The sequence below is a fragment of the Athene cunicularia genome (genome assembly GCF_003259725.1).
Source record: "Athene cunicularia isolate RWA chromosome 4 unlocalized genomic scaffold, athCun1 chr4_part2, whole genome shotgun sequence".
NCBI classification, from domain to species: domain Eukaryota; kingdom Metazoa; phylum Chordata; class Aves; order Strigiformes; family Strigidae; genus Athene; species Athene cunicularia.
Window position 1 is genome coordinate 12456443 of NW_020799099.1, and position 27336 is coordinate 12483778.

General features: G+C 43.2%; 1 protein-coding gene across 25 annotated transcripts in view; it reads left to right on the top strand.

Moving 5' to 3' along the window:
* Positions 1 to 27336, top strand: part of ADGRL3 (adhesion G protein-coupled receptor L3) — a 528954-nt gene that overhangs the window by 396444 nt on the left and 105174 nt on the right. For all 25 annotated transcript variants that reach the window (XM_026847580.1, XM_026847556.1, XM_026847565.1 and 22 more), the window contains one exon: positions 25275 to 25580. In XM_026847580.1, the coding sequence (XP_026703381.1) occupies positions 25275 to 25580 (306 nt within the window). The remainder of the gene's footprint in view (positions 1 to 25274; positions 25581 to 27336) is intronic.

Below are 27336 nucleotides of genomic sequence, written 5' to 3' on the forward strand. Positions count from 1 at the left end.
GGGGGGGGGGGGCTGACTGTTGGTTTATGGGTTTTGTGCACGTGCATGTAGAAATGACACTGAATAAGATCAATAGTGAGTCTGTTGGTTTCTGATTAATAATGCTGGGGTTTAACTGGAGTAGCTTTGTAGTAACTCAGTTCAGTGAATGCCCATATCGAAGATAAAGGGTAGTGAGCCAGTTTTTGGCTAAGACTCACTGCTTTCTCAGCAGGCAGATTCAGCAGTTATAAAGCGAGACCGATCTGACAGCGACATAAACCTCAGAGCCTGAGTTTTTGGCACAGGGGCTGGAACGGTCCCAGATAGTTCCTACAGAGGTCAGAGCAGATGATGCCACAATGCCTTCTTGCTTTAGAAGTCTGTGAACCAGTGCAAGAAGTAGAATCTCCATTTGTATTTTGAAGACGGATGGTTTATTCAAGTATGGATACTGCAGTGGCATTATGGTGGGCTGCATTATCCTTGCTGGTTTGTCTGGAAATTAAATTTCCCCTTGTCTCCTCTTAACAGTACTTGGATTTGGTGCATTTTTGAACTGTGGATATATTCAGCTTCAAAGGGATTTTGCGTCTGGGCATGGGAATAGCTGTCCTGTCGTAATGACTGTGGCCTTAAAATTTGCCATTAACTAAAAAAAGATTGTTTCACAGCTGCACGTACATTTTATGAAGATGTTTCTCTTAACCCTGCACAGTGTTTTGAGGGGAAAAAATTTATAACTAGGATCCAGGACAGGCTGTGTAAATCAGAACATGGTTTGTTTGCTCTGTGTTCAATCTTTCTTTGAGCCCAGCGCAGTTCATCACTAATCCAGCTGGATTTGAGCTGCTAGCTGTAATGTACCAACAGAAATGTGTAGTGGGGTACAGGTCTTACCGGGTAAGAAATGTGAGAGAAAGAGGCTGTCCCAGCATGGAATTGCAACTGGGAATTATGTTCCTCCTTGCTTTCTCTGAAGAGATCGTGGTGGTTGCAAACCACTTTAAATAGGAAAAATTTGGAGCAAGAGTGGAGGGAAACATGACTTACTGGACACGAAGTAGTACATATCCCTGCATGTTATCTGAACTGGAGACAACAGTGAGGATAAAAAAATAATTTCATTTTTAGTTTTGCTGAATATTTCTTTTCTCTGCTAAAAGACACATTTTCTTTTGCTTTTGACACCTGTAGCCATTTGCCGCACCAGTGGAAATGGAGGGTAAAAATATCCCTATGATAATTCGGTAGTACTTTACATCAACTGTGCCATCACTTTGCACAGGCATAAAAATGACTAGATGAGGTACAGAAAATCAGTCTGTAAATCCATAAAAATCGTGGGTTTTCCGCATCTACTGATTTTCCATTGTCTGTATTCATTAACAGAGAGCAAAATGGATGAATTAGTGCTCAGTTCCAGGCAGCTGTTCATCTAACTTCCCCAAGCTGCACATGCTGAGGGTGTTTAGGATATTTTCACTTGCAAAGAAATCAAAAAAATCCCCAGTGTCTGTTATCTCTCCCTCTTTCTATGTAGACTTTAAAGACCAGGGAGCTTACTGCTGCATTTTGTGTTTCCCTGAAGCCTGGCTCTGATCACGTGGCCACCTTCAAACAAAGATTTCATACTGAAGAATGGCTTTTCCAGGGATCCTTCCACTTCTCCAAATGGTTCCCGGACCTCAGCCACCAACTCTTCTGTTGGGGTGTATATTTTCTATTAAGAACAGCCTGGGAGGTGCTGAGCTCCACTTGCTGTGTTGGTCCTGCTGGAGTGTGTGCAAAAATTAAATTGATGACAGGGGATTTTTGGACTTGGAAGAGCAGTGGGAAAGCTTTGAGCCCACTGTGGCAAAGTAGTAAAAGGACTTTAACTTGCATCATCACTTAACCAAGAGGTAGTAAAGCTTGATTTATTTTATGAGAAGCCATCATACTCATCCTGCATGTTTACAAGGATGGGGAAGGCTGTGGATTAGGCAGCCTTTGGCAAGAGATCTGTAAATTCATAGCCCATGGGGAGAAGAGATTTGGATAAGGGTTGGGAGTGTCCCACTGCCCCAGGCACAGCTGGAGGAAGAAGCCGGGAACCCAGGCAAAGGCCAGCTCACACTCAAGGACCTGGTGTGTGCTGGAAGGAAGGTGGAAAGAAGATGTACGTGATTTCAGAAGGAAGCATTAGCCTTTATCCTTTGGCCTAAACCACACTGGAGAGCAGTGAGATGAGCAGCCTTGCCAGCAGAGCTGGACACGAGGGGCCATCTTGGACAGGAGACTGAGGAGAAGCAGTCAGGAGAGGGGCAGATGCTTGGATCTGCCTGGAAAACACAATTGAGTAATTTGGGGTAATGATGGCATGTCAGAGAGAAAGCCTGCATAGATTATTAATATGGTGGGTGGTTTACTTAGGGAGGGGACTTCTGAAGCTGTTACTTTTCTCCCTTTCTGTGGCTAGTTGTTGCTGATTACAAGAGGAAAAGAGGATTATTACCGATATTAGCTATTTAGACACTAGAGATAACTCACAGTGCTGAAAACTGAACTTCTCTCTGATTAAAATTTAATTGCTCCCAAGCTTCCACTAGTTACTTGCATTAAGTTTCAACACCATCGGAAAGTGCTCATCAACCAGTGTTGGATTTAACAGGAATTTGGCAGATGTTAGTGAAGTGCTGGAGGAAATCCAAACCACAAGATCTGCGGCATATCATATGTTTGAAAATTTGTTGGCAGCTGAAAGAACTATCACAAACCTGAAAATAGCAAGAACTGGTCACGGATCTGTTCTCATCAAACAGCCAAAAGGTTGGATTGTCACCTCCAGCACCTGGAAGACCAGCACAGGTCATGAAGTGCTGTGTGTCAAGTGTCTCAGTGAGGTGTAAAAGCAGCAGATATTATATTATTGGCTTTTAGAGTGCTCTATGTGAGGAACATTGGTATCTCCATGGAAATCTTCAGGAAAAAAAAAAAAAGTCTGTTCTGAGGCAATTTAGCAAATTAGCTGTGTTTTATAAAACTTGGGTTTTCATCGCAGATTTTCCTTCCTCTTGAGGACATTTACTCAGAAACAGGGTCCTTGTTCGCTAAGAGACTAATTTATTTCTGTTACATATTTCCTTCCTATTGCTCTCTGTCTGTGACGTTGCAGTCTTTGGCACTGCTTAGCTTTTTGTCAGCAGGATCTGCTCCTGGTGCAAGGAGAGGACAAACACAAACAGCTAACAAGGTTTGATAAAGCTTGATCCATTTTTTCATATGTATATATAAAAAGCACTTAGCTTTATATCAACGTAGCAGTATGTAATATTATGATAGCCTCAACAGCTGTAGCACAGACTGCAGAGGGAAAAGATGCCTCTTTTAGACAAACAGGAGCTGAATTAAAATTTAGGATGGTATAAGTCCTTTTCAAATAAATGCTTAATTGTGTTTAAAAAGAAATATAACGCACTTCATAATTTAGTATCTGTCATGTTTTAATACTTGCAAGTATCTTGACAGTGGTTGTGGCAGGAGCTTGTATGGAAAAACAATAAATTTCACCTTAAGCTTTTTTCAAATGAAACATGTTTGGTGGAGTTAGTGCAAAAGATTAAGTCTGATTTACCCCTTGTTGGGACTGGACTGATGGGCACAGAGATAGAACAAGACCTGCCTTGTGCTACTGCAGCACTTGATCCCTTATATACGATTTCATTTCTTCTCTAGTATATAGCAAAATGCATTTCATATGCTCTCATCCTTTGTAATGTGACCTGGGGTCAGCAGATCTCTGTTGCTAGGTAAACACTGCTTGTGAGAGATGCTGGATCACTGTGTTAATCCTGTCTCATCTTTTGGTGCTGATCTAGCTTTTTTTCATCTCTTGCAGGGAATGTGAGTGAATGAGGGTTTAAAAGTTTGGGTCTGTGGCTGGGAAATGAGCGCAGCCCATGCTAGGCTCTTAAGCATTGACTTAAATAACCTTAAGCCTAGGCTTAAAAGCAGTACTGAATTGGGGACTGTATGCTGCCATGCTCTGCCTGTCAGGTTAACAAGTTTAGTGTGGTAGTCTGTTTCCTTAAAGTATGTCTTATATTATTACTAATAATTAATACAGTTTTTATAGAAAAAAGGCAAATCAAAATGCTTCAGAAAGTATCAGTCCGTTACAGTTCCAGGTACAAAACCCATCAGTGCTTCATTTAACATAGTATTTTCTGAAGTTTTACAAACTGTTGTGCAAACCAATTCAGAAATACATGGGTAGAAATTCTATTTCCAGCAGTGAAACTTGTTCAAAAGCTGATAAGAAAAGAGATTTTTTTTTTTTATTTTTTTTTTTTCTGAGCACCAAAGGCGATCAATTTGGAACTTGAACAGTGACGTGGGAGGCAGAAAGTACACGTAGGCTGGCATGGGGCTCTTTGCCAGTGAGTGGGGAGAAATAGGGCAGCACAGGCTTTCTTCAGGTTTTTTAGAGAAAATATGAAGCAGATGTTCCTTAGCCCTGAGACACTGCTCTAACCACGAGCACTAATCTAACCTGACTGTAGTAAAGGCTGGCCCTGCTTCTAATTCTGTCCAGAAAATGCAAAGAGACGTGTACAGAGATAGCAAACCATGGGAGGGATTTCAGCCATCTTGAGCTATTTAAAGTGTGATGGGCTAAACCGTTGGGTACCCTCTGCCATCGAGGGAGAGGGGCACCTCCAGACTGAGGTTCAGAGGAGCACATGCCAAAATTGAGCGTTGCTGTAGATGCGTGAAGAGGATGTTTGTGGTTTACTGGAAATTAAAGGTATTTGAGATGTGATGTAAATACAGCAGTCACTGCTTGTCATGGGGCACCCAGGATTTCCCAATTAGCTTGAGTGAAATAGGGGCCTTATTCTTTCAAGGCTTTCTTAGATCTGGCCTCATATGTGCAACATCATTAGATCGGACTCCCAGGCCAGTACTGAGACTGTGCTATGGCAAGATGAAATTCAGAGGGAAAGTAAGACTGAGACCCCTAAATAACCTGATACTCAAAAGGTCAGTGCTTTTTTAAGGCAGTGGGAGATAGTGCTTTCTTAGTACTTTTAAAAATCAGGCCACTTGTTCAGAGACTAGTAATAGGATCCTGTTTATGAAAGTCTTGACCTAAATGTCTTATCTATTGTGTCTGCATTTTTTTTTCCTATGGGAAAACTAATGAAGTGGGAAAATTAAGGGAAAGGGAAGTCTACAAAGTCTGCTTGACCCACTCTTAAGTATACAGCCTGCACAGGACTCAATCCATACTGCTGGGTATAGCCATTCCTCTTGCATCCCTCCCTGCCATTTTGCTCTCACTGGGGCAATGGTATTCTAAATATCTGGTGCCCAAATAATTTTCTTTACTCAGTTAGGACTGTAACATTTCAAAGGAACTAATTTCAAACAACAAAAGAGCCTAAACTTGTGCCTGATTCATGAGCTCCTTCACTGACCCATGGAGCAGGAGCTCCCTGAGGAGCCTGCATTTGACTTTCTCTCTCTTGGCACAACTCTGTCACAACTTGTTATGCTCTCAGGGCAGCGTTTGGATAGCTGCCCCACTTTTCAAGGTCTGAAATATTTTTCTAGCTCTCTGTAGCTCTTTCCACCCTTGGCCTACCAGCCTTGGGAATAAAATGGGCCTTTCTTTACCTGAGAGCTTGTGGAAGATGGCTATGAATTGTCAGGTGTGTGATGGCATTGTCTTCCCCAACACCTCATGCTACCTTCAGCATCGTAGGCCTGGAATAAATATCCATCTACTTTTTCTGCAGCCTAAAGCTTCTCTGCATGAATGTGATAAGACAGATCCTTATCTGTGTCTCTTTCTGACTGCTCAAATGATGGGCCATGTTCACAAAAATATTACCTATCATCATTCATGCCATTACCATGTGCTGGCTGCACATCTGCTGCAGCTTGCCCAACCTTAGCTGCCAAAGATGGTGTGGACTGAATACACACTTCACACAGAAAACTGAGGATGCCCTGCAACAAGGAAGGTTTAAACAGGCCTTTGCTGTGCTCCCATCTTGCTGGGTTGCAGGGAGAGACAGGCAACATGGCAGATTTTGCTGACACAGCTGTTACATTGTCAGCAATCAGTTGGAAAGTTTTGTTTGATGAAATATCTTCTGGCCTATGAAGGATGCCCTTGGCTTCAAGTTGGGTTATAAAGGATTGAGTGTCTCCCAATTTACTTCTTTTTCTAGTATGCTCTCTTATTGTTGGCAAAACCAGGTCTTTGCCTACAGTTCTGATAGACCACACCTCATTTAAAGAAGATCAAATCACAAACATTTTTAGGGGTATTTTGGTTTCACTTGCCTCTTTTAAAGAATATCAGTTGTATTGAGACAGGTGTTTCAAGTGGAGATCTTCTATCACATCCTTTTTCGTGTGCTGTTTGATCAGATGCGGTTAACTAATTGTAATTTGTTTTGTGGAGGAAGAAGAGTATATACAAATATATACACACAAACACAGCTGGTTCATCTAGCGCTTCTGGGGGTGGGGAAATGAATGTTTTTTCCACCCTGTAATCAGACTTTAGCACTACCCCGCTGGTTATGGCTCTCCAAAGGTGGAGAAAGTGGTAATTCAGCAAATATTATCATTGGGATATAACACATCAGCCAGAAAGAAGGCTTTTTTTCTCCCCTCCCTATACCCTGCTGCACTGAGTTCTGCAGAAGGAAAGATGTTGATAAATATTGGAAAATGCCTGGGACATTATGAGCTTAATTTGCACTTGGTGCTCAGGTGGGCTTCCTTTGGTCCATTAGACATTTACCTGGAATATGAAAAGGTTTGTCAGGAGGATTTGAGATGTGTGCTGGGGATCTGCAGCCCTGGGCAGAAGGGCCCTATGGGTACTCCTCCTGCACAGATGCACCTAGGAAAACAAAAAGCAATTTATAAAACCCCGTGGCTCTAACAGAGCAGCTGAGCCTTGGCATTCCCAGGGGGTCTGCAGACCTGGCTTGAACAGAAAATACCACTGAAGCTGATCCAGGTCTTTGTTGGGCTGCCCCAGTTGCCAGGACTGCCATGGCAGCACTGGGGAGTTAGTTGGTGGGCAAGTGATCATGGCGGTGAGCTCCTGCTGTGGTGAAGCCATGGAGCTGCTGCACTCTGCATGCTCCCTCTGGGCATGGTTGCTGCAGGGTTAGAAGGAAGTGATCTCCCATTCTTCTCAGGTCTAATTTTTTCCCTCTCCAGTAGGATAACCCTAAGTAGTAACATCCTGCATCTCCAAGGTACCCTTCATCCCAAGGTAATCCTTAAAATAAATTATAATTGAGAGCTGAAGGCACCACCCCACACTGTAAGTTGTGGCCACTGGACTTGTGACAGGAAAGGGGGAGGGAAGTTCAGATGTCAAGTCAAGGAGGTATGCAAAATTATTGGCATCAGGAGTATCCTTGGTTTCGGAGTTGAGAGAACAGAATGCTGAGAGTCAGGCCTGAGGCTGAGGAGAGATCCAAGTCAGGATGTGTTTGCCGGTAGAGGCAATTCTGGGAAAGGAAAGCAAATGGAAAACAATGGAGAAATAAAACTAGAAGAATTAGCTCATTATTCAAGGGGAAGATATAGAAGTGGTTTGTAGGCAATGACAGGTGAGGCAGGCAGGGGTAAATTTTGGAACTGACCCGGGATGAGGAAAAGAGCTAAAAATAGTGATTTAAGATCCCCTTTAATGGAGATGAGCCAACACCATGCCCAGAGAGCTGTAATGTAGGTTCCACGTGAATGAGATTTTATTCAAAGTGCAGGAAGGCAAATCTGGGTAAGAGGGAGATTGGGGGATTTCTAAATGTTAGTATGAAATTTCAGCCGGGATCCTATCACCTCTGAGGGCTTGGCCCCACTGGCGCAAATATTTCTGTTGGCTGATGAAGGCAATCTAACACTGCATTTCCCACTTGGAGGCTCCCTACAGAGAAACTGTCTCTGAAAGGAAAATGTTCAGTGACACTGGCTTAGCTCATATTGCTTTCATCCAGCCTGTCTGGGCTTTTAAGATTTAGATACTATCAAAAAGGGAAAAGCAATCTGGAAAAGCCCAACTTAATATTAATTGTAGGAGGAAGGATTATTAAGCCAGGTTGGTCCTTGCGCTTAGCTTCATTTGCATTTACACTCTGCATCCTCTTTTCCTTGTTCCCCAGCTCTAGTCCATCTCATTCAACATGCTCTCAGGCTGGTCTGTGTCAGTTCAACCATGATTTTGTTTTTCATTTAGGCAAACACCACAGCGTGGACTTGCCTCAGCTTGACAGAAAGGGACACATAATTTTCTGTTATGTTGTTATCGGAGTCCTGCATGCTTCAGCTGGCAAACAGATGGTCAAACATCCTTGAACAATATTTGCTCAGAGTGCAAGAGAGAAGAAATCTAATATCTGCTTTTAGATTCAGTTCCTCCCTTATGTGTTTTATTTGGTTTTCTTTGCACTCACTTAAAATTTCCTTTCTATTAGACCATATTCAGCCTAAGTTGCTTAGTGTGATTTGTTATCCAGTGAGTGCTTGCTCGTGTTTAAAGTTGGATGGATTGAGAGCTGATTTTTTCTCTTATCTCCAGCCCTGTCCCTTAGTTGTAGTGAATGTCAGTGAGTAGTAGCTCTCATAGAATCATAGAATGGTTTGGATTGGAAGGGACCTTAAGGATCATCTAATTCCACCCCCCCTGCCACAGGCAAGGACACCTTCTTCTAGACTCGGTTTCTCAAATCCCCGTCGAACCTGGCCTTGAACACTTCCAGCAAGGGGGCATCCACAGCTTCTCTGGGCAACCTGTGCCAGTTCCTCACCACCCTCACAGTACAGAATTTCTTCCTTACATGTAATCCAAACATTCCTTCTTTCAGTTTAAAACCATTACCCCTAGTCCTATCCCTGCACTCCCAGATAAAAGTCCCTCCCCATCTTTCCTGTAGGCCTCCCTTTAAGTACTGGAAGGCTGTTACAAGGTCTCCCTGGAGCCTTCTCTTCTCTGGACTGAACCCCAACTCTCTCAGCCTGTCCTCATAAGGGTCATGCTCCAGCCCCCTGTTAATCTTTGTGACCTCCTCTGGACCTGCTTGAGCAGGTCCATGTCCTTGTTATACTGAGGGCCCCACGGCTGGGCTGGACACAGTACTACAGGTAGTAACTCACCAGAGCAGAGTAGAAGGGGAGAATCACCTCCCTTGACCTCCTGGTCACACTACTCTTGACTCAGCCCAAGATACAGTTGGCTTTCTGGGCTACAAGTGCCCATTGCTGGCTCATAGTCCTCCAAGTCCTTCTCCACAGGGCTACTCTCAATCTACTCTTCGCCCAGCCTGTATTTCTGCATGGGATTGCCTTGACCCATGTGCAGGACCTTGCATTTGACCTTCATGGGATTTGCACAAGCCCACCTCTCAAGCCTGCCCAGTACCCTCTGGATGAGACATCCCTTCCCTCCAGTGTGTCGACTGCACCACACAGCTTGGTGACGTTGGCAAACTTGCTGAGAGTGCACTCGATTCTACTGTCTGTGTCACCAACAAAGATGTTAAACAGTGCCTGTCCCTATGCTGACCCTTGTGGAACACCACTCATCACTGCTCTTCACTTGTACTTCGAGCTGTTGACCGCAACTCTGAGTGCAACCATCCAGCCAATTCCTCATCCACTGAGTGGTCCATGCATCAAATCCATGTATGTCCAGTTTAGAGACAAGGGTATCATGTGGGACAGTGTCAATTGCCTTGCACAGGTCCAGGCAGATTACATCGGTTGCTCTTCCCTTTACTACAAGTGTTATGGAAGCTCTCAAAGAAACAACGAACCATCAAAAATGAAAAATTTATTTGCAACACAATTAACTAGCCCTCTGCAACTATTCAATTACAGGTTTGAATGTCCGTGAGAGGAGAACAGAACAACTTCCTAGGGTTTAACAACAACCCAAAACATAGAACAAACAACTCCTTAGGGTTTAACGACAACCCAAAGTGCAGAATAAAGCACCACTTCCTAGGGTTTAACGACAACCCAAAACGCTCTATCACTCACCTAACAAGTGAGGGCTCTCAACCTCAAGGACCTTTTCAGGGCAGCGTCCTGACCCAGGTCACCTCAAGGAGTTTCCTTGGGTGGCATCCTGACCCAAGAGGAGAGTCCTCAACCAGAGCTCACTGCTCCAGGGAACAAGCTCATAATGGTGCTCCCAGGGGGCTCCATTTATACCCAGGTGAATCTGATCTGTAGTCAATATTGGCTTTTGTCATGACCTGACCTGGACTGGAAGCCCAGAGAATTGCAATGATTCTGTGATCACCTCAGGTTAAATTAAGGTGAAACAACACCAAACAACTGGTTAAAATGTTTTACTTGGGGTAGAGAACAATTTAAACTTGGAAAAGGATAATAAGCAATGTGATCTCTTATAAATCTATAAGAAGGGAAAGGGAAAAGAAAGAAAAAGAAAGGAGACAAAGGGAGTCAAAGAAATCCAGATCACCACCCCTGGATCCAGCGTTGTCTCAGGTCCGGTAGTCTTGGGTGGTGGATGCACACAGAACAAAGTTTTCTGTTGCCTTTTTAAGTTCATTGTATCAGCTGATCAGCGTATCTGCCCACCTTTAGGGTATTTTTCCTCTGGTCCCACAGGTTTTTGCTGCATCCAGCTTCTGGGGCAGAAATACTCACCTGTTATCAGTTCATTAGCAATGCATGCCTGGTGTCTGGCATACACAGTGGAGCCACAAACGGCTACATGATGGAGCCACTGATAAACATTGGGTTTTGCTCAGTCCATGTTTGCTCCTTTGAGGCTTATCTAAGGAGTTTTGACAATGCAACTGCAATGGAGTGGAGGGTGCATTCTTCAGTACTCCCGCTTCCTTGGGTGACATTCCTTAGACTAATCACAAAGGCCACAGCTTGTCCTTGAGGTTTTCTGTGTCGAATGTTTGAGGCATTTCTTCCTTCAGTTCCTTACAGCTCCTACTAGCCAAAGGCCTCAACTACCGTGAAGCCCTGAGAACAAAGGCAATCCATAGCTGCTACACTTCAGCAGCCAAGAAGCCCTATTTTCACTGGGTGGGTGCACCTGCCACAACTAGCGCTGTAACCCCATCATAGAAGGCCACCGATTTAGTCAGGCACAATTTGCCCTTAATGAAGTCATGTTGCTTGTCACTAATCACCTCCTTATGTCCCATTTGCCCTAGCAGAGTTTCCAGGAGAGTCTGCTCTATGATCTTGCGGGGCACAGAGATGAGTCTGACTGGCCTGTAGTTCCCTGGGTCTTATTTATTTCCCTCTTTAAATACGGGCATTATGTTTCCCCGTTTTCAGTCAGCAGGAACTTCACCAGACTGCCATGGCTTCTCAAATATGATGGATAGTGTCTTAGCCCCTTCATCCGCCAGTTCCCTTCAGACCCACAGATGCATCTCATCAGGTCCCATAGACTTGTGCACCTTCAGGTTCCTTAGTTGGTCTCAAACCTGATCTTCTCCTACAGTGGGTGGTTCTTCTTTCTCCCAATCCCCACATTTGCCTTCTCTGACTTGAGCAGCGTGGCTGGAGCCCTTGGCAGTGAAGGCTGAGGCAAAAAAGTTATTGAGTACCTCAGTGTTATTCATATCCCAGGTGACAACGTCTCCCTTTCCCTTCTGGAGAGGGCCCACATCTTCCCTGATCTTCCTTTTATCACCAGCATACGTATAGAAGCTTTTCTTGTTGCCCTTGATGTCCCTGGCCAGACTTAATTCTATCAGGGCTTTGGCCTTCCTAACCTGATCCGTCTGGCTTCTTGGACATTTTCTCTGTATTCCTCCCAGGCTACTAGTACTTGCTTCCACCTTATGTAGGCTTTATTTCTGTGTTTGAGCTTGTCCAGGAGTGCCTTGTTCATCCATGCAGGCCTCCTACATGTCTCTCAGGGACAAACTTCCCCATCCCCACCGAAAACAGCAGCCACTGATGGGCTGAAAGCCATTTGTGGTAAATAAGTGTCAGGTCAGCATGCCCCAGTAGGTACCTTGTATGCTGCTCTTAGAGATACTCTTGAGTCTCTTCAGTACAGGGTGCATGTTGCTATTATTGAAGGCACAATCTCATCTGGGAAGCATATTTCGCATTGCTGCCCCTGGAGCTGAAATGATGCATGTTACTGAAATAAAGTTGCATCTCCCTTAGTTACAACCCGTTGCCTCGTTGGAGTCTGTTTGACCAGGCATCTTGATCTCTATGAGATTTCTGTGTGCTCTGCTTTGAACAAGAGCTGCAGATAGCAATGGTTTAACTGAATAAGCATCGCTGTTTTAGCTCAAATATGAAGTTTAATAAGGGAAAATAACAGCTTCATTTGGAAAGACATCTTGTAGGCCAGGGGGACTGACCTTGTGCGAGTGACTGCTGCCAAGAGGATTAGAGTTATATGTTATGCTCAGAAATGTACAGTGGACATGCTGAGCTTGGCGTGGAAGATGGGCAGAGGGGTCCCTTCAGTCCAATACCTTGTCTGCACTTCAGACTTTGCAAAAGGAGATTCCTCAGGGAATAACCTGGATCAAGAGAAGGGCTCATTCTTTTGCATTAACCAGTAATTTCCTCATACAATAACACAGGAGGATCAAAGCATTCCCTATCCTCCTCTTGTTTTACTGTAATCCTTGGCACATCTCGGCACTTCCCAGGAGTGTGTTGTGGACTGTGATGAAGAATGTCCTCTGCAGGAGGAGAAGGAAATAGGGACATTGGGATGGAGTTTTCCCCTGACTCTACCTACCATCCTGTTTGTAGGATCCATACTGTAGCAACCATCCATTTCTGGTTATCCATGGAAAGGCTTAAGTCTTTCCCAGAACCAACTAACACCTCAAGGAAAGGTGAGCAAATAGATGACATGCTTGCAGTTTCTTTTGTGTCCCAGAGATCCGCTGTAAGAGACACTGTGGTTTTCAGGAGACAAAGTCAGAAGTTGCTTGCTGTTGGGTGGCACAATTTCCAGCCAAGACTCAGGCATGGAAATCTTGATACAGTGTAGGTGATGGCATTGCTGGAACCTGTAGGGTCCTGCTGTCACAGTGTTATGAGGCACCTCCAAAGAGCACCTCAGGTCTTGGGCAAATTGAATGGCTTTTGATGCTACCTTTTCCTGTCTATAGACTGGCTGACTCAGATTCCTAAACCAAATCTCTCTCTTTGTCTCTCTCTTCAAGCAAATCAGGTTTTCCTCTGCCTTGGAACAATCTCCAGGGCAGCTGAATGGAGCGGAGAAGCCACTTGCCACTGCAGTGCTTACACTTGTAATTTCTGTTTTGCTGAGTGGCTCCAGGTTGGCATGCCAATGAACTCTTGTGTCTCTGATCAATGGTCAGTCAGGCTCTAACCTCTCAAAAAAAAATACGTTGTCTAATATTTATTTGAAGATTTAAAACATTTCTTGACTTGCTTAGTGCTGACCACAAGGGCATATCACAGGTGACCTTCTTCCTCCCTCCCCATCTTGAGCCTGACCCCATACTAGAAAGTCTGTTATTTCCTTCAATTCTAAATGAGTTCAGTGTTATGCTCTGCTTTTTTATAGTATTCCTGGCCTGACAGATTTCCTCTCATTATAAATTATTCTGTCTGCTTCATCTGCATGCTTTTTCTCATTTACATTTAAGATAATGGAAGAAGAGTTGCTTTTGATGAAATAAGTGAGCTAGGTTTTGAGTTAGCATTATTATATAATGAGAGTTCTGGCTGAATAATGTAAAATATTAGGGATTTTGAGGTTTTTCTTAACTGTAAAGCACTGCAACCACTAGAAAAACTAATATACTTCTTCCCTGCAAATTGATGAAACTTCTTAATGCATGCATGGAATGTGAAAGGCTCAAGGCTAATAACATTACAGGTCTCAACACATGTACTAAATGGTCTGCTGTGAAATATTTACAAAACAAAGTATTTGACATATTTGATGCTGAAGAGGGGGAAAATTAATAATCACTGTAGACTGGTGCATTTATTTTATGTTACCTGTGAGAGCCGTAAAATGAAGTTTAAGCTGTGTGCTAGAGGCATATGGTAGCTCTTTAGTCCTGTATTGTAGCAGTAGTTTTATCCTATACTTAAAGTACTATCTGTAAGTATATAAGAGTCTCTGCTGTATTTCATAATTGTATGTGAATTGCTTGACTACTATTCTTTTTCTCCCGGTTTTCTGTTATGCTTTTGAGTCTTACAGTCATATGAAGATACAGTCACATTTGGCTAAACAGCAGGTATATTTTTTAAGATATGTGCATTGGACCAGGTCAGACTCTCCTGTCTATCCTCTCTCTCCTCTTTTTTAACATGTTGAATATATGCATCTTTTTTTTTTTTCCTTATGAGAGACAAGATTCTCTTGTTCAAAGTATCACGTTTATGCTTTGCAGTGACATCAGGTACTTAATTTTATGGCTGTATATATTATACAAAGGCAAGGAGATTAGACAGTTTAAAAATCTCTAAAGGATGCAATTTACTTCTTTCATTTCTGTGTCATTCTATTTTATTTTCTTTACCAGTTTCCAACTTCCTCAGATTCTGATGATGCTCATGGGAATCCACAATGCCTCTGTCGGTAGCCCAAGTGGATCAGGTGCAGTTTAGGCTTCCAAGCCAGGAGTACACTATGGAAAATCCCTATTCTGGCACAGCAGCACATGGATGTTCTGCTGTGCATTTGGTGCCTCTGGCTTGGACCAGTAATTCCTCTGAGTATGTAAACTTTAGCACCTCACTGCATGCAAAACCATATGCCAAACCAGGATGGGCATACAGCTTCGACCTAAAATATATTGGGTTTCAGTACTACTATTTACTTTCTTGTAAGGTTTTTTATGTCCTTCTTTTCTGTGGGTCCAATTCAAAGTCCTACAAGGTCAATGGGTATATTCCTCTGCTTCACAAGAAAATACATGCTTACATTGCAATGTGCTGGTCTGAACTAGCCATTAACAAGAATAATCTGAAAGCTGACAGATGTAAATCTAGAAATCAGTGTTGAAGGTTTTTCCACCTTGGGCTTACGTATTGTCATCTTGTCATCAACTCTCAGGTAAGAGCTTGAAACTACATCTTGGCCAAAGCTGACTGCATGAGAGCAGTCACAGAGCCAAACAAGTTAGGTTAAACCTCCTTTTCTGATTTTTGGATGCTGTTCCTTCCTGCCTCTCAGCTTTCTTCTATGACTTTTCAACTGTGATGATTAGCCATGGCAATCCCTGCAGCCCTGGAGCCTTCAGGCTGGAGATTTTTGGCATCTCTTTGAGATGCTGAGACATATGAATGCATATTCAACATCACTACCAAGCACCCCAGTGTCCTCCCTCACCAAACAAAGAGCCTGCGGGACACAGATGAGGGATGCTTGCATGCCAGGCCTGTTAGGACATTAGCATGGACCTGATAGTGCACCAAGTTGCCGGTATCCATAAGTACTGAAGTCTAGTATGAAAACAGGAGATGCTTGAAAGTGTTACTTAGTTCATTTCACCTTAAAATGCCCTATATATTGCCGTTTGTTTATTTGTTATAAATCCGCTTTCCTGAAGCAAATGTGGTTTTCATAATATTAATGACTCTCTGATTGTTGAAACCCTCTGCAGAACATCAGATATCTATAAAACAAATTTAGATGCCAGTCTTGTAGTTAAGCATTGTTTAGGCAGATACCTGAGCTAACATGAATACAGCTATTAGAATTGAGTTTTACAAAATATTGATGTTTCTGCATAAGTAATAAACAGTTTTAGAAGGGAGCTAAACAGCAGTTTATGGTTTTTCAGGGAAACTGCTTTATTTCTGAAAGTAGCTGAATATTGATATTCTTACAATCGAGTTTTGTCAGCTGCTTAGAATTTGCTCACGTGAAATATATTTTTTCTGTTTAGCACAGGCTTGTTCCCTCCCTCCCATCTGTCACTCCAGGAGCAGAAAGCAAACTGCTAGCAAGTTTGGGGAGAGGGTTGAGCTAATCCGAGCTCCAAAATGACATGTGGCCGAGAGGCTGAAGCCATGCTTGCCCTCTGATTTACAGGAGGGGACTTGACAGCACATCCGCACCCAGGTCCACCAGAGCATGCTCAAAGGATGAGAAAAGACAGCCTTTCTCAGCATTTCCCTATTTCTGCTAGTTTCAGTGATCAGCTAGTTCATGCAGTTTTTCTTATAGGAGCAAGAATAAATAGAATGAATAAATAAATAACACAGGAGCTAGCACAGTCAGACTGAGTGCTGCAAGTGCCCTTTGGCGACTTTGGAGAAGGATTTGGTTTTTTTAAATCAGGTTTGAAATAACCAGTGGGTTGTAGCAATAGGAGAAAATAAATGGGTTTGGTGAAAGACAAAAGGTGAGCTTTTGTTGGCAGATTTATCATTCCTGTTACTCTAGAGGATGCTAAAAGTACGGTATGGATATAATGTCTGCTGTACAGACAGAAGGCCCTGCTTTCAGGTCACCCATTCATGTCTAGAAATGCAGTATGACCTTCATGCTAATGAAGTCAATCCCAACATGGGTTAGAGAAAGAAGGATATAAGCAACCCTAACTCCATCTTTGATATTTTGTGTTTTATTCCTTTTCCTCTTTTTGACTTCAGCTGACCAGTCCACCCACAGTGTGTTTGACACTGGGCATCAGGGCTGATTTGGAAGCCCAGCAATGGTACATGAAACCAGGAGGGAACTCACATCCTGAGCCTCAGAGCAGCTGGGATCAAGGGATGGTGCACGTGGTGTAAGGGGTGATGCACAGTAAGTGCAAAAAGCAGCCTTTGTGATTTCAATCAGCCAGCCAGGAGGAAGCAGGGCCATTCGGCTTTCCACCCACACCTCTTGCACACGTGCATGCTGTGGGGCCAGGGAGCTGATTTCTTGTAGTTCAGTGGGTTGTCTCCTTGGGTTTGGTCGTACTATGCCCTCTTCCTCAAGATAACAGCATAATACAATCAGGTTTTAAATATTAATACAGTGATCACAGGAGTGTAGCTTGGAAGCACCGAATCACTGAGAATTGAAAAGTCTAATCTGTCCTTTTGAAAGCTGTCCAATTTCTTTTTTATTTACAGCATTTGAACCATTTCACAAATTGGAAAGCAACCATCCAGCCATTTCACAGGCAGATTATGATATGTTTAAAAGAGTCCAAGGCATTTATCTGAATGCAATTGGCCATCTTGCTGACTAACATCTAGATTGGAGATATTACACACACAGATGAACAGAGACTATTTGAAGATGATAGTTTTCTCTTATTAAAGTTGTGTTTGTAGCTTAAAACTGAAGAAATGTTTCAGATGGTGGCATAAGCTGAGTGCCCTTGGCCCTCAGAAGGACTCATCGTGTTGCTTGGATAGATCAGAAAATTCTAGGGCATGAATAGTCATTTTATGACTCCTGCACTTGCTTCCATTCATTGCAAATGCAGAGGTGGGGAACTGCTGGAGGAGGACTGGTTCCATCTGGCACTGCCTCTGCAGAATGCATGCAAGTTGTTCAATTAAAGATGCAGAAGTATAGGCAAAAGGCAAGAAACACCCATCCGATGAAGCTGCATCCATTGCCAAACGGACAAGAAAAATTGTTTTTCCCCCTTAGCAGCTATGCGTGTGCTTGTTCTGCATAAAAACTAAAAGGTATGTTTTAATTTGCATGGATAAAACATATATGGTTGAATTAAAAGGTAAAAACCAAACAAACAAACAAAAACCCTGGCAGGCTCAGACTCCAGTAAATCTCTTGAAGCTGTAAGCATAGTGCTCACGTGTCTGCACTCTAACATGGTCTGAATGAAAAACTGACAGCACCTGTTATTGAAATCAAAAGTGATTTCTCTAACAATGGGATACTGGGGAAATCCTACTGGGCTTCTCTTTAATAGAGTTTGAAGGATTCAGTTTAGAAGACAGTGCATAAGATCTGCACCACTGGCTCTGATGGATGTGAATCATGCCAGGGGACAGAGATTGTTTAGGAGGTTAGAAGTTCACTCATACATTCAATAATAATATGCAGCTGGTGTGCCCTTAAAAAGAAATAGTAGGCTTTTTTTTTCTTTCCCCCTCTGTATGAAGTAACCTGTGGTTTGAAAAAAAATAGTAGTCAGATTTTATATGTTCATATCCTGAAATTCAAACTAACTGCAACCCCATCTAACAGTGTTTTTGAGAACTAGAGCAATTTGAAGCTAGATTGAGTAAAAATAGCTCTTGAACTGAACTCTCAAACCTATTAGATTTATTAGATTTATAATAAATCCTGATCTACTGTCTATTAGATCAGCTCTTCTGTAATCTTTTCCTGTTTACCAGGCCTCCTATGGCCATAGTTCATCTGCATTTCTAAAAATATGACAGCATAACGTTGGAAAAAATGCTGATTTTTTGTCTTGCACACAATGGTCCAGCTAAATTTCTGCCTGAACATTCAGAGTAAGTTGCAAAGTCTGGAAAGAACAATATGGCATTAACGCCCTTGTTGGATGGGTACAGAAGTGTACGAGAGGTTCATGAAGGTGGATTTGGCAGATGTCCTAGGTAGGAAAACAGAGCTAAGGCTTTGGGAACTGTCTTTCAATAGAAGGAGACCATGGTGAAGACAACAACTGATGTTCATGCACTGTATCATATAATTTCCTGGTATTGCTAGATATGCTGATGTGCTGTAACCTGTGCCAATGACAGTTAAAACATTATCTGATGTCTCTAAAGTTATGCATTTCAAGTGGGATCCAGTAATTTCTTGGAGAAAAATGGGTCAGAGAGGAAAAGAAGAAAAAAAGCAGCTGCTTTTATTCAAATGACAGCTGAATTGGGGACCTGACACTAAAAGCTGGTGGGAGCCAGAAAAAGTATTAAGCTCTCATACACACACACAAAAAGTCCCACAAGGCATAAAAGTTGATATTTAACAGAAAAACAGCCAGGCTGCTGTTTGGGTTTTTATTTTTTCAGGCAAAACCTGGAAGTTTGCAATAATTGCTAGAATGTTTTTGGTAAAACAACCTTTCCATAGCAATCTGGCATGTGTAATGAACAATTGCTCATTGTCAGAAATGTAAAGTTTTGATTCAAAAGGGCTTTGGTACACATATTTTTTGCCTGTTGGAAATTGGTCCCATGTGGTGGCTACTTTGAATGTATTAATTGTCTTGGTGAAAGTTGTGGTGCAGTGAGAAAGGAAGAGTTGGGGTAGATTGACTGGACTTCAGTATGTTGTGATGATTTTGCGCACTTCGGTTCTCATTCTTTGTTGTTTAATGTTAAATACTCAGATTCAGAGGAAAGACCCCAGTGTGTTAAGTGATTCCAGCTTGAAGTGCATAGAAACAGCTGAATTTGCACCGTGTCTTGGACCACAGCTGTAGGTTTCCCCCTAGTACAGGGAACTCAATATCTGGGCTCATATCCATTGCAGCATCTGCCCATGCCCAGCAGAATAGTCACATGTGGGCAGAATAGCCTCAGGAACAAAACTTGACCCCCTGCTGGAAGAGGTAGGAAAAAAAATCTAGAAAGGGTTTTTCTATTTGGCAGCAGTCCACAAAGGAATGGACTTTTCTTCTATCAGATGCAGCATCATCCTCCTTTGCTATTTCAGATGTTAGGTAAGAGGGAGGAAAAAGATGAGCTATGTATCTATGTATCATACTTGATATGACATTTTTGGGGTGGAGGACTACATGCAGTTGTGTTGTTGAAGACAATGTGCCATGTTAAACACTCTGATGCCATCTCATATCTAATCTTTTCTTCCCACCAGTGTTTTTTGCATGCCTTTTGTCAGCCTCAGTTAATAAAGTTCCAGCAACAAAAAACATAACCTCAACCCTTCCAAAAGCAATGCGTGAACTTTTCACACGTGATTCTGGCTCAGCTTTGCCAAGTAATGGCATTTGTGAACATAGGGGAAAGCTGTTCAGATGGTTGATGTGAGGTGTGCTTGGCCTCCACCTGGAGTAAAAATAAATCGTAGTTTCTCTCAAACACATAGAAGGAGCTCTACATAATTTAGGGGATAATCTCACCTTGTTGATTCTCTGTCCCACAGCTCCTGGGTGGCACTGGCATGTGGCTTTTGGTCTTCCACCAGACAGCCAACAAAAGATGGTTTTGCAGGATGATGTATTTTGTGGTGTGGATTCGGTATAATGTTGCAATCCACCAGTGTGTTAATGACTGAGTTGATGGATACCTGCTTATGGAGCTCTTAGGAATAGTACCAGATGTGCAAGGCTCAAGCTAGGTGCTCTTTAACTGCAGTCATCCTTTTCTGTCACCTTACAGGGAGTTCGGTGAAAAGCCACCCCCCAAAAAAAGGCAAAAGAAAAGGGGGAATATATTTCTTTTCAAATAATATTTTTTGCTAGGGAGTTTCAGAAAACGTTCTGAAATGCGTTTGAAAATGCCTGTAGAAAACTAATTCCCATGAGCTGTGTTTATGTGACAGGGAAAATAAAAACAGCTGTGGTATAACCCTCCAACTGTTTTAGGTCTGGGGTTTTTTTGTAGTGTTTCTTTCAAGACATACCTAAACCTTGTTGTTTGCTATGTAAATACAACTTGCACCATCTTTCAGTAGAAGAAGAAATAATAAAAGGGGATGCTGTAAGCAAAGGATGTGGTTGCCAATATGAAAAGTGCAAAACTAGCAGAGAAGGAGGGAGGGACCTTCAGGTTTTGTGTTTCTTGCAGCCTTTCAGAAACCAGGAATGCTACATTTGTCTTAGCGCAGCAACATGTGTAAATAATTGTGAATGCAGCTCGGACGTGCTCAAGAGGGCACTTGGATTGTTGTATCCTCCTAAAGATGTTGAACTCCTCAGATTAGTTATACCTCAGTTGCTCGAGCATTGCACCAGCTGCAGCTCAGGGAGCAGGCACGGGCTCTCTGCCAGTGGCGACCCAGCACGTCTGCTTGAGCATCAGGCTTGGGAATGCAAAACTCACCAGAGAGTGAAGTCATCGTGGTTTGCTTGGACCTTGCACACAAAACTTGGAGTGGGGTCTCTCCTTCCAATTACATGAGCAAACACTGGCTCATAAACACATAGCCCTCAGGCTCAACCTTTGGATTGCAACCCCCAGGGGAGAGGTTGATTAATATCTTGTCATCTGTTACCTAGCAAAACCCAGTGAACCTCACCCAGGAAATCTTGTCTGCAATTTCTGCTTGAGGGCCACCCAGTTGTCTTCATTCACGGGACAGAAAACGTATGACATCTCTTAAAAAATATTTTCAATTATAGAGTACACTGGGTCATGGGCTGGATACTTAGGTGCCAAAATTAAAAAATGAGAGAAAAGGTAGCTTGGTAGTGACCTCAAATAGGCTTGCTTGCAATCAAAGCTGCTTTTGTAACAGGAAAACACCAGAGTCACCTGGAAAAGCAGTCTCCCATGACTGGGAGCAACCAAGGAAGAGGTGAGCAGAACAGAAGGTAAAATGACATGTGTGCTGGATTTTCCTGGTAGCAGATAGGAAGCACTGGTCTTAGGCCATTTGTGTGCTTCTCATGTTAAGCCAGGAAAGGGGAAAAGAAGGAACTTGTGGGGGGAAGTCAGACCCTTATTTATTTAAGATTTTTCCCTATGAGCAAATCCCTCCCATGATTTTCCTCCCACCAAGCAAAATTCCTCCTCCAGAGCTATGTGTAAAGGTTGGGAAATAAAAGAAAGGAGGGAAAAAACAATTTCTTTTTCTTGCTAGTCAATGTGCCAGGAGTAGAGAGGGGCTCCTCTGGGAGTTGTAATGACTCCCTTGTGAATGCTGGAAATGTTTTGAGTTTTTTTTATAGCTGCAGCTGTAGTCTGAAAGATGGCAAAACTTAGTCTTCTGCTATTAATGCCAGCTCTCTAGCTAGAGCAGGGAAGAAAAAAGTGAAGTATCACTTTAGAGTGTTTCTGGGGAAGGGATGTTTCCACAGCCACAGTTTCTTTTCTTGGGATCACTGTGAAAATACCTATCCCGAAAGCTGTCTTTAAACTCTTAATATGGCAATGCATAGTAAAAACAAGCAGTAAAAGTAAAATAATGAAGATTATTCGTTTCTAGTTGTAATAGTGTTGATGGTTTTTAAAGGCTAGTCCTTGTCTATGAGCAAAGATTGTATTCTGAAATATTATCTGAAGAACCCTTCTGTTCGAGCGATGCTGCAATGCTGCTTTTCCCGGAGTTAAAAATTCACAGTTTATTGGCAGCCTGAGTTAATCTGGAGGTTTGATCTCTGTTCTGTGCTGTAGGATTTAGGTAATTTTGCACAGGTTGCAGTCCTTTCATGGTTTTGCTTGGATTTGAGAATCATTTATATGTAAATGATCCTGATCTCGTGTTCTTTCCCTTCTTACCAATTAACTTTCTTTTAAAGCACACAGTTGTGTGAGCAAAAGGCAGGCAGTGCTGCCTGGGGCCAGGGAGACTGGGTGACTTTAGTGCGTTAGCATGGTGATCATGTTCGCTGGGGCTCATTACCAAATTGACTCGTTGAATAATCAGACCTTTGAACTGAGTTCAGTGGTATCCCATCCATCTCACTCGTTAGGCCACTTCGAGGCAGCTCTTTTATGTCTTCTTATAAATTGTCCTGTGTAAATGGTGGAGGTGTTTATTTTTAAAAGCAGCAAGAAAGCCCAGTTGAACAAGAAAAAAGGTTGGAAGAGCAAGCCCTCAAAGAGTTTTCACCACTAGTGCCAAGGGGTTTATGAAAGATAAAACATTTTTTTTATGGCTAAAGGATAATGCCGTTAAATCCTTCGTGCCTAGCTGCTGCAGTAAACTTGCCAAAGCTATTCCTGAACCAACACACTGTGGGATAGTCAATGATTGTCAGTGAAAGCTAGGCTCAAAAATGCAACACCCCTGGCTGTGGATCAAGGGGAGCTCCTGGGTGTATATATGTATATGCTCAGTATATGTTCTGTGTGCTCACAAATGACTGTAAGAACGATTTTAAGGGGGAGTTGCTAGTTTTGGCTTTGAAGCTGCATCCGCTGTATCTACATGGTACCTCTGCGCCTGTAGTGTGCAGCGTAGGTTGTTTTGCAAATGCAAAATAACTTGTTATTGGATGAGTAAATGGGAAAATTTCTGCAGATTATCTGTCAGGCTAATCATTATTATGAAGAAATAAAATATGAACTTATGGCAAGACCTGCTGTAGTAAAAACAGATATTTGTTGAAGTTCTCTACAAATTTTAATCCTTGTAAAATCAGATGGAAATCATTGTTTGGTGATCTAGCACAGCTTTGAGCAGAAACTAGGAGAAATCTGTCAACATCGGAAGTATTTTGCATTGTATTTTTTGGAGTTCATTCAAGCTCAGGGCTCATAGCAAAAGGAAGGTGGCATGTGAAGTCTGAAAAATCTGATCAGTGAGCTCAGTAGACCTGACTTCAAATCAGTGTCCTGGTATTCAGGTGGTTTAGTGCCTGTTGCACTACTGTTTGCCTTTTCGGAGCCTGGGGGAGAAGCTACTCCTATTTCCCTAGGGATGGTAGCGCTGGGATTTTTGCACAGAATGTTTTCTTGAAAAATACTGATCCCTCAGAAAATTATGTATATGATGCTGCTGAGTTTTAAAGTTTGAGGAGAGGGTATCTCAGCCTTTGGAATAAAATTGCCTAAAAGCAGAGCAAATGCGTGCCTCAGCTGTCGTGTTATTGATTACTCTGGGGCAAGAGAATTGCTCACAGCACCATGGGTTTAAATTACTTAAATAACAAAAAAACCCTTTCAGAATGGAAAAATCCCCATTTTACACTAAAGGCAGGCATCTCTGTGCTTGAAATAGGTTGACTTGAATGAACTCCAGCGACAGCAATATCATTATACATTAATAACAAATATTGAATGAATAGTGAGTGTGGTCTGCTCCATTGGACCTAGAAGAGAGGACAGTCTCTGTTCTCAGGAGCTTGCAGGCTGAGCCTGCTCACACAACTGCATAGTTAAGAGGCTGCTCCTCAGGGTGACAGGGTGATTCTCGCGCTTAATTTTAATTTCTTGCTAGGCTGGCGTTCACACATGGCTGTCTTTAACATAGAAACTCCTATTCGTGTTGCTGGACATGGAGCAACTGTGACTCTGAAAGATTCTTGGATGCTGGAAGAGGTGGGATGTTAGGGAGATGCTGTGGCATGGGAATTAAAGAGACAGTGATAACAGACAAGTCTCAGACAAGCCTATTCATATGGCTTCCTTACCTGCCCTTCCCTGACAGCCCATGTTTCCCCGAATATCTGGCATGGAATAAAAGTGTTTTGTGGAAAGAAGCAGGAGGATGCTTATCTTAGGAAGAGGAAAAGGAGGTGGGAGAAGCAGGCTTCTTCACAAGCTGTATGCAGTACAGCACGGCAGGGGCGATGGAGGAGCAATCAGAGGCAGCCTGCCTCAGTTTCCCCACCTGAGATTTCAGGTCAAGCCATAAAGATATCCATGTGAAACTCCAATCTGTGCAAGCACCTTGGTCTAAATAGCAGGCAAAATATGGTAATAAGGTAGGCATCCTTCAATATTCGCCACATGCAGTACATAGTGCCAGCTATTGCAGGATGTAGGCTGGGTTAATGCATTTCTAAAGCAGGTTCCCCACCTCTTGCAGCTGGACTGCTCATCAAAGGTTTTAAATGAAATCGCCTGTTGAGCATTAAATTCTTGAGGATTTGGCTGGGCTGATGTGCACCTTTGCATGTACCGCGTGCCCTGCAGCTCAAGGGGCCAAGTGCTGCTGTTGGGACGAAGCAGCAAGGCATGAACCTGAGAGAAAACAAGCAGCTTGTTCCGGAGAACAGCCTTGTGTTCATCCCTCTGTGTGCTGTTGTTTTGGGAATGGATTTGTGGTGTGTTGGGTTTTTTTATTACACCATGGAAAATGTTTTTCTGTCCAACCAGCTGGGTCTTCAGCAACACTAAAAAATTAAAGGCACTTCTGTGCTAGGTGTTCCCTAAAAGATGGAAAATAAGATTTTTACATTAAAATGCCAGGAAGAAAAATGGTGAGGGCATAAAGTGCTGCTTTATTTTCATCAGATGCTAGTGCTTTTGGAAAATTGGTTGTGCTCCAGCGGTCATTACCCCCCTGTGTGCTTCTCTCACTGTGTGTTCCAGCTTCTCTCTGAAAGGTGTCTGTGCAGCAAGCCTTGCATTAGCTGTAGCTCCAACTACACCCCGCAGACCACCACAGTTGGCAGAGGGGACATCCTCAGGACCTAGACTTGAGTCCTTTTTTTCCTTCCTCTCTGTAATCAGCTCTGCCTTCATTTCAGGAGTATCGACATCGGGGGCTCTAGGCCCGGGGAGCACCACAGCCAGCACCACACCACGAGTGGCCACCAGCAGCACAGGCCGCCCCACCACCACCTCAGCCTTGGGCAGGAGGAACAGGAGCACCAGCACACCGTCACCCATGGCCGATGTCCCTGATGAAATGACCACGCACCTCCCACCCGCCTCCTCCCAGCTGCCGCCAGCCGGCGCGGAGAGCTGTGACCCCATGGAAGCCCGTGATATTATGTGGTCTCGGACTCGGCAGGGCCAGGTGGCAAAGCAGCCATGTCCCATGGGCTCAATAGGTGAGTCAAGGGGTGGGAGGACACACCAAGCCATCTCCATTTGTCCATGGGATGTGAGTGTGTAGCCAGGTTGCCCACAGGCCCCTGTGGCACACATGCTTCCATCAGTGGAGCATGCTGATGCCTTCTGTCAGGTCTGTATTGCCTTGCCTGAGGTGTCACAAAGAGCTGGCCAGAGTTGAAGCCTCAATATGCTGAGGACATTGTGCAGGATCTTTGGCATCCCAAGCTCTGGTGGAAGGAGAGTACAAACTAACAACCTCATGGAGTTGAGCTTGATGTGGTATAAGAGCCTCTGCTTCCAGAAGTTATGTATGATGTGACTGTTATCCCTGGTTTTGCTTGTATTTGTAGCCCCTGGGCTCATTGACTGATGTGTTGATGGTGGATGCTTTGCTTGGTTGGGGGGTGAGGACCGGGGGAAATCAACAAAACTTAGCATTTTGAAGCTCTGTGCTGCACTGTTTGCATTTCAAAGGCCATGGCCAGCATTTCGAAGCACAGGTATCCCCAGATCACGCTTCTGAACCAGTATGAGTGATTTTTCAAACTGCAGCCAGCATCCAGTGTGATCAGCAGGGAAAGCAGGGGGGAAAACAAAGCCAGACCTTTCAAAATGGTTTATTGCTTATGGGGGTTTACTCCTTTTCTTCTACTCTTCCCCCCAATTGTTTTCTTTCTCTTGGAAATTTCCTGTCCAAATTAAAACACGGTTGGATGAAGAATGGGTTTTGGCAGATGATTCAGTTTGCTGTATTTTAACAAATGCAGTTTTCTGGAAGTATTTATTTTTCAAGCTAGTCTTGGTGTCCAGCCCCAAGAGACCACTTGCCAAGAAAAAATCAGAAGGTGAAGGAAATTGCCTGAAAATAAGGGCTGGAGTGAGCTGGCTTGCAGAGGAGACTCTGTGTTAATTCTCTGCTCCATTGCCCTGGAGAGCCATTCACACCTGTGTATACGAATACTGACTCTCTCTTGAATGTGGTGAGGTCAGACAGATAAAGTGTATGTTAAAGTATGAGGGGTGTGAAAAGATGTCAGTGGTGAGAATAGGTAAAGAACATTTTTGCTGTCTTTCCCAGCCCCACTTGGTAAAATTGATGCAAAAAGTATCATGTGGTTCTCAGAGAGGGGAAAGGATAGTCTGAAGTGAAGCTGTGGAGAAGGAAAGAAAAGATAAAAAAGAAAAATGAAGGCTGAATGCGGGGAGCCCTTTTCTAAGCACAAGAGCTAAGGACTAGATGAAAATAGCTAAGTTAAAAAAAAAATAAATAACCCAACTTGTTGATAGGGGGTGGCAATAAGCCTTTCCCATCTTTAATTTCAGTGATTCATTCAACTTGTTAAAAGCTGTGGTTTATTAGCAGTGGGCCTCTTCCAACTCCCTTTGAAGGCATGAGCAAACTCTCACTGGTTTTAATTGGTGCTACCATCAGACCTAGCCTGTAATTCACTCCTCAGCTGAAAAGTTCAGCTCTGCAGGGCAGAGCACTTTATAGGATGCAGAGTCTTTAATCTACGTGTACCAGCTTCCTTGCTTTTTAAAGATCTTTAACTGCACCATTTCAGAAGCATTTCTACTTGTCTGGAAGGGCCTGAGGCGCGTTCCTGTCTTTTGCAGCAGGGATCTGGGTGGCCCCTTCCCAAACAAAACTTTCCTCTAAAATCCCCCTCCACAGCTGGGGGTGGACAGTAAAGCCCAGCATTACACCTTGGCATTTGTAGCATTTAATTGTAGCAAATGTTCTAATGATGA